This window comes from Eumetopias jubatus, unplaced genomic scaffold (genome assembly GCF_037043125.1).
Source record: "Eumetopias jubatus isolate StellerSeaLion01/CBP00866 unplaced genomic scaffold, mEumJub1_p1.0 scaffold_8, whole genome shotgun sequence".
Taxonomy (NCBI): domain Eukaryota; kingdom Metazoa; phylum Chordata; class Mammalia; order Carnivora; family Otariidae; genus Eumetopias; species Eumetopias jubatus.
The window spans coordinates 10,052,413-10,065,841 of record NW_028274814.1 but is presented as its reverse complement, the minus strand read 5'-3'; the positions used below and the strand labels follow the sequence as shown (position 1 = coordinate 10,065,841).

The 13,429-nt window shown below is 34.6% G+C and overlaps 1 protein-coding gene across 13 annotated transcripts in view; it reads right to left on the bottom strand.

The window, feature by feature from the left end:
- Positions 1-13,429, bottom strand: part of LOC114203768 (ankyrin repeat domain-containing protein 26) — a 112,055-nt gene that overhangs the window by 48,170 nt on the left and 50,456 nt on the right. For all 13 annotated transcript variants that reach the window (XR_015768749.1, XM_088025474.1, XM_088025483.1 and 10 more), the window contains 6 exons: positions 11,587-11,620; positions 11,097-11,235; positions 6,109-6,322; positions 4,290-4,473; positions 3,412-3,549; positions 946-1,902 (listed from right to left, as the gene is read on the bottom strand). Coding sequence is in view for 12 of the 13 variants with exons in the window: in XM_088025474.1 (XP_087881600.1) it covers positions 946-1,902; positions 3,412-3,549; positions 4,290-4,473; positions 6,109-6,322; positions 11,097-11,235; positions 11,587-11,620 (1,666 nt within the window). In the remaining variant the exon portion in view is untranslated. The remainder of the gene's footprint in view (positions 1-945; positions 1,903-3,411; positions 3,550-4,289; positions 4,474-6,108; positions 6,323-11,096; positions 11,236-11,586; positions 11,621-13,429) is intronic.

Sequence of the window (13,429 nt, the reverse complement as noted above, 5' to 3'; positions counted from 1 at the left end):
GCTACACAAGAATCCTGCCGCCCCCCATTAATCTGAAAATGGAGATCCAATGCCAAATTAATATATTACAGATACAATTCTCTTTGTATTGGACAAACTTATGCCCAAATGATAGCAACTGAGCTTTGAAAGAAGCAAATTATTTGTAAAATTGCCTTAAAAAATTATAAATAGCAGTGGGAAGATTAAATCAAACAGTTTTGCTAAAGCTCACCACAGTTGTCCCAAATTATAATTTAATGAAGAGTGCCTGCAAAGAGTTAAAAGGTCATAAGATACATGATTTCAGACTAAAAATTCAAATTTATATAAATAAAAATAAAATTATTCCAACCTAAAGTGTATAAAAAGCTACCAAAGGAAAAGTACTGACATAGAGCATCTACACTTCAGTTCATGTGGAAATCTGGAATAAACCGTCAAGTCCATCCACTTAATTGAATCTCAATTTCAAAATGCTCATTTCAGGTATGAACATTTCCATTTATCTATTCATCATGGTATTAAAATGTGGTGACAAAGATTAAAGTTATTATTTTAGCAGTATAAGACTAAATTATTAATATCAGCCTACTATCTATTAACAATTGATAACTTAACCTCTTAAACTTTCATAGACGACACAACAATTTTATTCAAATTAAAGCACCTCTCAAATCTTAATTTTTATTTACTGGATACAAGTTATGCTGAATTAGTGTCTCTATATTTTTTATATTCAACTAGATTCAAAATTCAGCCATAATCATTCAGGTCATGATCTCGGGGTCATGAGGTGGAGTTCTCTGATGTGGAGCCCTCTTGGGATTCTCTCTCCCTCTCCCTCTGCCCCACTCCCATTCATGTGCAGGTGTACTCTTTCTCTCTAAAAATAATAATAATCAAATATTACTTGGAATTTTCTCTTAGAAAGCTTGAAAACTATTTATCTTTCTGGATACTTACTTCTCTTTCTACTTTCTCCTTTTCATACTGATACATTCTTTCTTTTAAAAGATTACATTCATTGATTAACTCTTTATTTCTTTCTTCCAGCGAAAGACCTTGTTTTTCACTTTCAGCTTGAAGTTTTTTTATGATATCCTGAAACTGGTCTTGGATATTAATTACGACATTTTCTTTACTGGCAGCTTTGTTGTGAGCATCCTCTAGTTGCTGTTGAAGCAACATATTTTCACTTTGTAGTTGAGATAATCTCTCCTCTAAGGATTCCTGCTTTCCGATGTATTTATTCACTTTACCTTGTTCATTTTGATACATGTGTTCCATTTCCTTTTTCCGACACTGTGTTTCACTTAGGTCTCTTTGCACACATTCTAAAGCTAAAGTCTTTTCCCTGAGAGCATCTCTTGTGTGATGGAGCTCAATTTCTAGAGTATTGAATTTACTTTCAGCTTTAGAAAGGTTTTGAGAAAGAAGCTCATTGTTTTCTTTTAGGTTAGACACATCAAACTTCAGTTTGTCCTGCAGACGAAACCATTCATCTTCTGCTCTCTGGAAAGCAAGTTCTAGGTCTCTTTTTGATGCCTGATTTTGATCATAATCCTCTATAGCAGTAGCTAGTCTAGCTCGGTAAGATTCAACTTTTCTGTCCAGTCTTTCTTTGTTTTGCTTTTCATTCTCCAGTTTAGACTTTAGCATTGTATTCTCAGTGGTCAGAGCATTAATCTGTCCACTATATTCTAATAGTGTTTTTGTTAATGTTTCCTCCTTCAGTTTTATGGTCTCTTGAAGACTGACATTCTTTTCTTTTATACTTTCAATGCCTTCACAATATTTCTTTTCCATGTCCTGGTTCTTATTGTTTATTGTGTCTCGATCCAGTCTTAGCATGGCAATTTCATCCTGCCACATGTGGGTTTTAGGCAACAGATCTTCTTCTTTTTCATGACTATTAGAAATCTAAGTAAAACAAAAGAGACTTTTAGCTGGAATTCAATAAAATGACATTATCATGATTTTCTCTGAAATTAAAGAATAACCTATGTTTATACAATGAATAGGTTGCAGTTGGTGGATATCCCAACTGGAAAAAAATAAAGTTGGGTCCAAACCTCAAACTTTAGACCAGCATAAATTCCCACAGGTTCAAAAATTTAATTGAAGACAGTGAATGCATGAAAGGAAAAAAGAAACCAAGACAAAATTTTTAAGAATCTCAGAACTGGAAAGGTCTTTCTCTGATTTACAACAAACCCAGAAAGCCTGAAATAAAAGATTAATAAATCTGATTACACTAAAAACTGAATTTACAGTCTGATATCTAACACAGCTCCCCCACAATAAAATCCCTAGCTCTGCATTTATTTTGACAGATTAAATTTCCTAAAATTCTTTTTTCCTGACAATATTCCATAGAAATTCTACTTTTCTAACGTTTCTATAGTCAGTTATAAGAATTACACCTACTGATAACTGACAAATCTAGGCACTATACTATAAACACTTCTACATACATCAGTGAACTTTTTGGTGATCACAATTCTAGAATAGAGAGCTTAAAAACATTAAGTGAGCTGCAGGACTTTCCCCGGGTCTTCTTACTTCACTACTAGTGCTCTTACACCAAACCGCAGCTCTTCTCTAGTGTAAATCATAAATACAAAAGAAGCCTTATGTTTCAAAATACTGATGGTAAATAAGGTAAAATTTATACAGCTCTTAGAAAAATCATGAGATTATTTGCTGCTGCAATAAATTTTATTTCCTCTTCATGATGTTTAAAATGTTTAAAATAGGGGAAAATACACTGAGCTATTTTAGGAGGAATACAACCCTCATCAATACGTTATCATTAGCATAGGATTGTTTCAAAAGCGCTTTGGATACTACTTGGAGCAAATGGCTACTTTTCTCAAAAGTAGAGACTAAATCCAAAATAAAGTCTCTGAACAGGCTACACTCTTCCTCCTGTTCATCACTGGCAGTGTTAAGCTAACTTCTCTTTCAATACAGAGGTGATGAAGTAACTGCCAAAAATTGAAACATATGTTGTTAGTAGCAATAGTTTTGAGCATATGGAAAGCTCATCAATTCTTATGGAAAATAATAAAAGCCTCTCCTTTGGATGAGGACATTATGAACGTCACTATTTGACTCTTGCAGACAAACGCATTTAAATTAAGGATATTACTTTATCCACTGGACCAAAAATGTCACCACCCCCTAGGCACCCCCAAATACACACACACACACACACACACACACACACACACACACACACACACACGCTTTAAAAATCCTCTATGCTTTCCACGATCTACGGTGTTGGTTTTTAAAATATATATATGCATACATGGAGAAAAAATAATTTTAGAAAATAAAATGTATATATATATATATATATATATATATATATATATACACACAAATACATACACCCATGTACTTAAAAATAACTAAAGAAAATACCCCAGAATTCATTCTGTTATTAGCCACTTCAATCTCCGTTTGTTTGCAAAGGTGATTCTTTAGAATTCCATCTTGTAATACTCTGGCATTCTGTTCTTGAGAAAGTTGTAACTTAGCGTCATTTCGCTCTTCTACAACCTAGAGACATGTTTTCATTAGGATTTTGGATCACACTATTAAAAAAAAAGTCAAAAACTTAAGAGAACTTAAAAAAAAATGTTCAAAAGTAGTAGCCTTTTTAAATACAAGGATTTTTATCCTGCAGGAATGACTAAAATTTTAATTTGAATGACAGCTAAATTTGTCATAAAGTAAAAGTACAAGAAGATATAGAATTTGAAATAAAATTTCTTTACAAAACATTTAACTAGTTCCATCATAGTCTCAAGGCGATTTAGCCTGTATTTTAACATTAAAAATCCAAAACTGGGGTGCCTGGGTGGCTCAGTTGGTTAAGTGTCCTACCTTTGCTTTTGGCTCAGGTCATGGTCTCAGGGTTGTAAGACCCAACTCCGAGTCGGGCTCTTCATTCAGCGCACAGTCTGCTTGAGCTTCTTATTCTTTTCCCTCCCTCTCCCTCCCCCTTTACTCCTTCCCTTGCTCATGGTCTCTCTCTAAAAATAAATAAAATCTTAAAAAAAAAAGCCAACATTCACATTTATCTCAATTTACCTTCTATCCCTTCATTCAGGAAATATATAGAGAGCATATAGGAGAAGCCAAGAATCCCAATAAATTAATAATTTTAGCTAAAAATATTATAGTTCCTATTAGGATAAAATTAAAGTTTTGATTTGTTTTATACCTAAATAATATACATTAAATCAAGGGGATAAATACTATTGATCGAAATAGGCATTTTTTTATCAAAGATTTACCTGATCCAAATTATTTCTTACAATCCTCAATTCCACATCTAGTGTTCCAAGAGGAAGTTCAAGTTGTTGTTTCATTTCGACTTCTTTATTATACTGCTCTTCTTTTTCTCTGAATTGCTCCCTCATTTTTTCATATAATATATCAGCATTTCTTCTTTTCTCTTTTTCTTGTTTTAAAGTGAATCTGCAAATAAATGTGCTTATTTTAAAATGTTTTGTAAGCGATAAAAAGTTCATTTTATGATCTGGTTCCACATACGTTGGTTTATTATCCAAATGAAATTTCTATGTTCTCAATTTTTTTCCTTTCTCGGGCTCAAGTTTAATTTCTCACTTCAATCTCTTCCAAAAGATATATATAGTTGAAAAGAAGCAATGAGAAAGCATTATACAGCTTAGTAATAAGTTTTAGTACTAACTCTGGTAGATATTGTAGAGAAAGGAATTTTGAAATTATTCAAGAAAGTTAGAATTAAAAATTATCATTTTTCCCATATAGTCATAATCACTCCTCCATTAGAACAGAAAATTTAGTTGCTAATTAAAAAGAGAAGTTGCTCTTTATAAAAAAGTTTATAAATTCACTAGAAGTACATTTCTATTTCCCAAAACATCACAGGTACCTCCAAAAATAATTTGCAGTATAAGACAGCATCTGCAGATGTCATTTACACAACATACACCTGCAGATTACTGTGATCCAGGACTAGGCTGGGGAGTCGAATATCTGTTGCCTTTTACATTTTATGTTTCTTCTTCTGCAATACTCTCAATTTACCTTGATTATTATTCATTTTTTTTAAGATTTTATTTATTTATTTGACAGAGAGAGAGAGCACAAGCAGAGGGAGAAGCAGGCAGAGGGAGAAGTAGGCTCCCTGCCGAGCCGAGATCTGGAGATGGGGCTCGATCCCAGGACCCTGGGATCATGACCTGAGCTGAAGGCAGACCCTTAACCAACAGAGCCACCCAGGTGCCCCTATTATCCATTTTATAAATCATTTGAAAACCCCTTTTAGAACAACACAGGATCCACATTAAGTAAACAATAAAGAGTCATATGTGCTTACAGCAGAGACTTTTGGATTAATTTTATAAGAGAGATATTGAAAAAACTGAGCAGTAATCATTTTCCATTTTAGTTTTTAATCACTGCATATGTTTGAAACTGAATAAATTTTTAAAATTTTTCCTGTCTTGAGAAAAATGGCCATTTCATACCCTGTTGATGGGCATATATATTAATATAAACTTCCCTGAGAACAGTTTAAAAATAGGATCAAAGACCTTCTTTAAAAATTTTTACACTTTAAGCAAACAATACTATATTGAAGAATTTCTTCCAAGTAAGTAACCAGAATTGTAGAAACAGATTTATATAAAAGATATTCCTTACAGCATTAATTAAAGTACAGAAAAATGGAAAATAACCAAAATTCAATTTGTTAAATAATGAGGATTCCATATGGTCGACTTCTACATGGTCAATAAAATCATGATTTGGAATATACATTAAATTATCAGAAGTATTCACTGTGAAGAACTTGCTGAATTATTTTGAAGAATCTCATACTTCATGCTAAAGAAGTTTTCTTCCCTATAAAAATTCCAGAAGGTAAGGTAGTAATTATAACATTTCTCCTACACATCTGTAGTAGAAAATTCAATAGTTCAAGAGGCACCTGGCTGGCTCAGTTGGTAGAGCATGCAACTCTTGACCCCGTAGCTGTGAGTTCAAGCCCCACATTGGGTGTGGAGCCTATAAAAAAAAAAAAAAGGTAAATAGTTCAAATATCCTCTTAAAAACAAGATGTCATACCTCAAAGGGCCAAGTTCTTGTTCCAATTTCACTTTCTGATGCTCCAACTGCGATTTCAATTCTTTTGTTTCTGATAGCTCCTTTTGTAGTCCATTAACCTTATTTTCCATTTTTTTATTTTTTCTTTTAAGTTGTTCACAGTGATTTTTTTTAAGTTCTACTAATCTTTTATATGAAAGAATCTCATCCTGGCTTTTTAGTAAAGTAGCAGAATCTACATCAGAGAAAAAACAAAAACAAATAAAATATATAGGGCACCTAGGTGGCTCAGGTGGTTAAGCATCCAACTCTTGGTTTCAGCACAGGTCATAATATCAGAGTCGTGGGATCGAGAGCCGCATCGGGCTCCACACTCAGCACAGAGTCGGCTTGAGATTCTTTCCCCCCTTCCCCTCTGTTCCTCTCTCCCACCCCCTACTCATGCTCTCTCTCTCTCTCAAATTAATTAAGTCTTTAAAAAAAAAGAAATAAAATATATGAGTATTTTTTGCATATAAAGGACTGTGTGCTTTCACATTCACTCACTCATACATTAAACAAGTATCTATTGAATGACTTCAATATAAAAGATATTTTAGAGGGGCCTGGGTGGCTCAGTCGGTTAAGTGTCTGCCTTCAGCTCAGGTCATGATCTCAGGGTCCTGGGATCAAGCCCCGTGTCAGACTCCCTGCTTACTGGGGAGTCTGCTTCTCCCTCTGCCCTACCCCTTTCCCCACTCGTGCCCTCTCACTCTCCTTCTCTCAAATAAATGAATAAAATCCTTAAAAAAGAAAAGAAAAAATGACCAAAACCTTTCTAAATATTGAAAACTATCATCCCACAGATCCAGAAGGATCTGGCTAGGAGAGAAGAAATGGAAGTAAGCTATTATAATTTTCTTAAACTACTATGATGTGGTATAACATTACTCAAAGGTGGACTGTGATGCTTAAGTCATATACTTTAAACACTAATCACTAAAATAGCACAACTAAAGAGTTATAGCTACAGTAAACAAAATACATACATACACATACTCACATAAATAAAACAAAATCATAAAAATTACTTGATTAATCTAAAATTAGATTTTAGATTAAATTTTTTAAGATTTTTTTAGATTTTTAAAATTTTTTTAGATTTTTAAAATCTTTTTAGATTTAATTAAAATTAGATTTTAATTAAAATTAAAAAGCAGAAAAAGAAGAGAATAGGAGCACAAAGCAGAAAGGACAAATGGAAGTCAAACGATATGATGACAGATTCAAATCAACTACTTCAATAATCACATTAAATGAAAATGGTCCAAAAGCGTCAATGAAACGGCAGACTGTCAAAATGGATGAAAAAGGAAGACCCAAGTATATGCCACCTATTAAAAAATCACACCTTAAGTATAAAGACACAAATTTTTTAAAAGGCCACAAATATGATAGACCACACTAACAACTTGACAAAAGGCGGCTGAGCCTGAGTGGCTATACTAATACCAGACAAAATAGATTTCAAAGCAAAACACATTAGCAGCAATAAATAAGGTCATTTTATATGATAGAAGGGTCAATTAAAAGAAGCATAACAAACCCAAATGTTTATGCATCTATTAATAGGTTCAAAATACATAAAGCAAAAATCGATAGCATTACAGAGAAACAGGCAAATTCACAATTATAGTCTGAGATTTCAATAGGCAGAAAATCAGCAAGGATATAGTAGACTGGAACACCACCATTCTTCTCAAGTATCCATGGAACACTTACCAAAAGAGACTATATTTTGGGTCACAAAATAAATTCTAATAAAAGGAGTAAGTCAAAAGGACTGAAAGTCATAAAAGTGTGCTCTGTGACCACAAACTAATTAACACACATCTAAATAATCCCTAGGTCATGGCACCTGGGTGGCTTAATTGATTAGGCATCTGCCTTCAGCTCAGGTCATAATCTCAGGGTCCTGGGATCAAGCCCCATATGTGGCTCCCTGCTCAGAGGGGAGGCTGCTTCCCCTCCAGCTCATGCTCTCTCTCTCTCACACACATAAATAAAATCTTTAAATAACCCCTGGATCAAAGAAGTAATGACAAAAGAAATTAGAAAGTATTCTGAACTAAATACACATATTAGAATTTCTGAAATCTTGCTATACTAGCACTCATATGAATATTTACAACATTGAGTGTATATATTAAAAAAGAAGAAAATTCTCAAATTGATGGCCTTTGCCTCCACCTTAAGAAATCAGTAAAACAGTAGTTAGTTTAATAACCTTTGGTTATGAAGAAAATCTAACAGAATTTTTTAAAAACCTACTAGAACTAATAAATGAACTCATCAAGTTTGGAGGATACAGAATCATTATACAAAAATCAACTGTATTTCTACATATTAGCAATGGACAAAAATTAAAATTTAAGAATTAAAAATTAATTTTAATTATTAAAAAATTGAAACTGCACTGAAAAATAAAAAATAACCACAGGTAATAACATAAAAGATAGAAAGACCTATACACTAAAAACTACAAAATATTACCAAGAAAATTAAAGAAGACTTATGTAAATGGAGAGATATACTCTGTTCACGGTTGAAAAATTCAATATTGTTAAGATTAATCTGTAGATTCAACATAATCAAAACCTGATCTCCAGAAGACCACCAGAGTTTTGTTTTTTTTTTTTTTGAGAAACTGACAAACTGATTCTAAAATTCATGTGGAAAAAATAAATAAAATAAATACAATTGATGATCTGGAAACACAAAGGATCTAGAATAGAATAGCAAAGAACCCTGAAAAAGAACAAAACTGGAGGACTAACACTAACCACCTGATTTCAAAAATTATCATAAATTCATAGTAATTAAAACAGCATGACATTGACATAAAGAAGGCCCAAGAGAGGGGTCCATAAATAAACCCACACACATATGGTCAAGTAGTCCTGACAAAGACACAATGGCAGGAAGTGGAGAAAACATAGCCTTTTCAACAAATGGTGCTGGAACAACTGGATATCCATATGCAAAAAGAATGAACCTGGATCCATACTATGCATCATAAATAAAAAAAGAATAGAGAATGGGGGTGCCTGGGTGTCTCAGTTGGCTGAGTGTCTGCCTTGGCTCAGGTCATGCTCCCAGGGTCCTGGGATCGAGCCCCATGTCCAGCTCTCTGCTGAGCAGGGACCCTGCTTTTCTCTCTCCCTCAGCCTGCCGTTCCCCCTCCTCATGCTCTCTCTCTGTAAAATTAAATAAATATCATCTTAAAAAAGAATACAAAATGATGACATGGATCACATGGATCACAGATCTAAATGTAAGACCTAAAATTATAAAACTTTGTTTTTAAACTACGAAACTTCTAAAAGAAAGCATGAGAGAAAACCTCTGACTTTGTGCTAGGCAAAGATTTCTTAGCTAGGAACGCCGAAAGCAAAAATCCATAGAAGAACAAATGGATAAACCAGATTTCATCAAAAAGAAAAACTGCTCTTCAAAAGACACTGTTGAGAGAATGAAAAGTCACAGATTGGGAGAAAATATAGGTGAGGGGCGCCTGGGTGGCTCGGTCATTAAGTGTCTGCCTTCGGCTCAGGTCATGATCCCGGGGTCCTGGGATCGAGCCCCGCATCTGGCTTCCTGCTCAGCGGAGAGTCTGCTTCTCCCTCTCCCACTCCCCCTGCTTGTGTTCCCTCTCTAGCTGTCTCTCTCTCTGTCAAATTAATAAATAAAATCTTAAAAAAAATATATAGGTGATAAAGGAACTATATCTAGAATATAGAAAGAATTCTCAAAACTCAACAAATAAGAAAACAACCTAATTTTTAAAATGACAAAGGATTTGGATAGTTCAAAGCAGATATACAGATGGCAAATAAGCACATGAAAATACGCTCAACATTATCAGTTATTAGGGAAATGTATATTAAAACCATAATGATATATATATTACATACCCATCAGAATGGCTAAGATTTAAAAAACTGACAATACTAAGTGTTCATGAATATACAGGGAGAAATTAGAACTCTCATACACTGCTGGTGGGAATGGAAAATGGTACAACTACTTTAGAAAACAATTTGGCAGTTTCATGATAAGGGAATATAAAGAGACATGAGACTTACGGGTGATAGATATGTCAACTGCCTGAATTACGGTTATGTTTTCATAGGCATATACATATGTCAAAACTATCAAAGTATACACTTCCTATATGTGCAGTTTACCTAACTAAAACTGTTAGGGGAAAAAAAAAGCTCTACTATAGAAAAAAACATCGAAAACAGTGGCTGAGACACAGATGGAAAGAAGGATCTGAAACAGGGGTGCCTGGGTGGCTCAGTTGTTAAGCGTCTGCCTTCGGCTTAGGTCATGATCCCAGAGTCCTGGGATCGAGGCCCGCATCCGGCTCCCTGCTCCGCGGGGAGCCTGCTTCTCCCTCTCCCACTCCCCCTGCTTGTGTTTCCTCTCTCGTTGTGTCTCTCTCTGTCAAATAAATAAAATTTAAAAAAAAAAATTTAAAAAAAAAAGAAGGATATGAAACAATACAAGATGAAGCTAGAGCACTGTGGTCTTTCACCTTAAAGCAATGAGAAGAAATAGCTAAACTTTAAGCAAGGGGGTAATGTGATGAAACATGAATTTTTAAAAATTATGATAACTACGGTTGCAGTGGAGACCAAGATTCTGGGAGGTGGAATGACAGGGAAAACAGTCCTGAGGTTATTTCAGTATTCTAGGAGAAAAATAATGGTAACCAGACCTTGGGTGAAGGCACAGAAGAGAAGCGGAGTTAACAACACATCACGTGTGCCATTCCCATGACAAAACATAGAGTGGAAACTATAGCCCTTTGGCTGAGAGTATTCAACAGTTCTCTGTTTTCATATAAAACGTATTTCTGAGATGAGTACCGCATGAGTGTTGTGTGCTACAGCACTATACAAGATGTGCACGTATTACTACGGTGATATACGTACAAAGGCTTTATATTGATACAATGGTCCTACCTTTACAATCCTTGCCAACTTGTGCAGGTAGCGACACGCAACTCATATAATTAGAGCAAGGCAACTTGGAATCCTCTGAAGCTGTTCCAGATGACTCAGTTAAGTCAAGGTCATCCATAAAATTCATTTGCTTTTTGACCTACAAATAAAAAATACCATTTCAAAATGTCCCCCAAATATTCATGAAATATACCAAGTGTAGAGAGATGATCAATACCCATCTTTTTATAGGAGCAAAAACATAGGTACTTTTTAAAGAACTGATTTTTATCAAAATGACCTTTATCAATAATTAGTACTTCTGAATAACTTTTTCACAATAAATGTCTATACAACAAAGGAAGATTTTCTATTTTTTCACTATACCCCTCCTAAAGTAATTTTTTACCATGGAATACCATTTCTAATAAGTATTATTTATCAAAGTAATATAAGAAAGTGAAAATTAAAAAATTCATAAATGAAATAAAATTATATATATATTTTTTACCTCTTTCTTTTCATGAGATCTTTTCTTTGCAGGTCTAAGAAAAAAAAAACAATTCCTTTCAGGCAAGTATTAAATACTTAAAATACAAAGAATATCTAAATCATAGCTAAACAATATTATTAATAATATTAACAAAGCATTAAATTTAGATAAAATGGACAAAAAGCAAAGGAAAATCATAATGTTACTTGCATTATTTGATACGAAGAAATATACCACATTTTTTGTTGTCATTTTCAATAAAAACAAGCTTTTATTGGCTCTAAAAACTATCTGGAAAGTGCAAGTTAAGTTCTTATATGAAAGAAACCCTTTTTTAACAATCATGATACTAGTGTTTTGAGGATTTACTGTGCAACTACTATGCCTCATTATGAACGCTGTACACATCCTAAAAGTATTTTAAGCCTCAAAACAATCTTATAAACATAGGTAATCATATTAGGTATTTTACACAGGAAGAAAATGAGGCACAGAAATAAGTAACTTCCCCAAGCCCATACAGCTGGTCAGGAGTAGACCCAGAATTCAAATCCAGGATATGTGCCTTCAAAAACATGTGTTTTACAATATGTGGTGAAAGTAATATTTAAGTCTTTCTAAGTAATATGATAGCAAATGAACCTACTATTATTCCATTTCTAGCTATAATTATACTCTATGAATCTTACACATATTTTTTAAAATAAAAAGACTTCATACCTAGGCAATATTGAAAATCCACTCTCAATAAACTAAAGATCTGCTTCTTCTAAAGAAGTTCATCAATGGCATTCATTTATTCATTCAACTGTTTATTCACAAATACATACTTATGGAGCACACAGTATGTGTCAATGACTCTGTTGGTACAGGAACCATGGCTTTTATAATTTAGAACTTTTATAATCTAAAATAATCTATGATAGATTAATAGTTTATTTTTCAACTATAAATAAAGTCTTTCCCCCTTCCCCAGAATCTAAACAAATATTAACTTAATGCAACCAGATACTTCAAAGTCCCTAACAAAACCATAGCTATTCACGATACTGTCAAAGGCACTGAATATCTAAAATCATCAAGGAATGATCAGTACCACTCAGAATGGCCCAAGAGTTTGTATATTTACTATTATCTATATATTTTTAAGTCTATGAATGATAGTATCTGCACATTCAATTATATGAGAATACTCCACTGTGGAACCCATTCTGAATAAACAACTTCTTGCCACGGGCACCTGGGTGGCTCAGTCGTTAAGCATCTGCCTTCGGCTCAGGTCATGGTCCCAGGGTCCTGGGATCAAGCCCCACATCGGGCTCCCTGTTCAGAGGGAGTGTGCTTTTCCCTCTCCCACTCTCCCTGCTTGTGTTTCCTCTCTCGCTATGTCTCTGTCCAAAAAAATAAAATCTTAAAAAAAACAAACAAAAAAATCACCTCTTGCCACAAAACTACATGAATAGGAGTACTAAGGACAATTACTGTAATCTTTAAAAGATAATGTAATACAGGGGCGCCTGGGTGGCTCAGTCATTAAGCATCTGCCTTCGGCTCAGGTCATGGTCCCGGGGTTGTGGGATCGAGTCCCACATCAGGCTCCCTGCTCGCCGGGGACCCTGCTTCTCCCTCTCCCTCTGCCTGCCGCTCCCCCTGCTTGTGCATTCTCTCTCTCTGTGTCAAGCAAATACAAAAATCTTAAATAGGGGCGTCTGGGTGGCTCAGTCTTTAGGCGTCTGCCTTCAGCTCAGGTCATGATCCCGGGATCCTGGGATCCAGTCCCACATCGGGCTCCCTACTGGGCAGGGAGCCTGCTTCTCCCTCTGCCTCTGCCTCTGCCTGCCGCTCCCCCGGCTTGTACTCT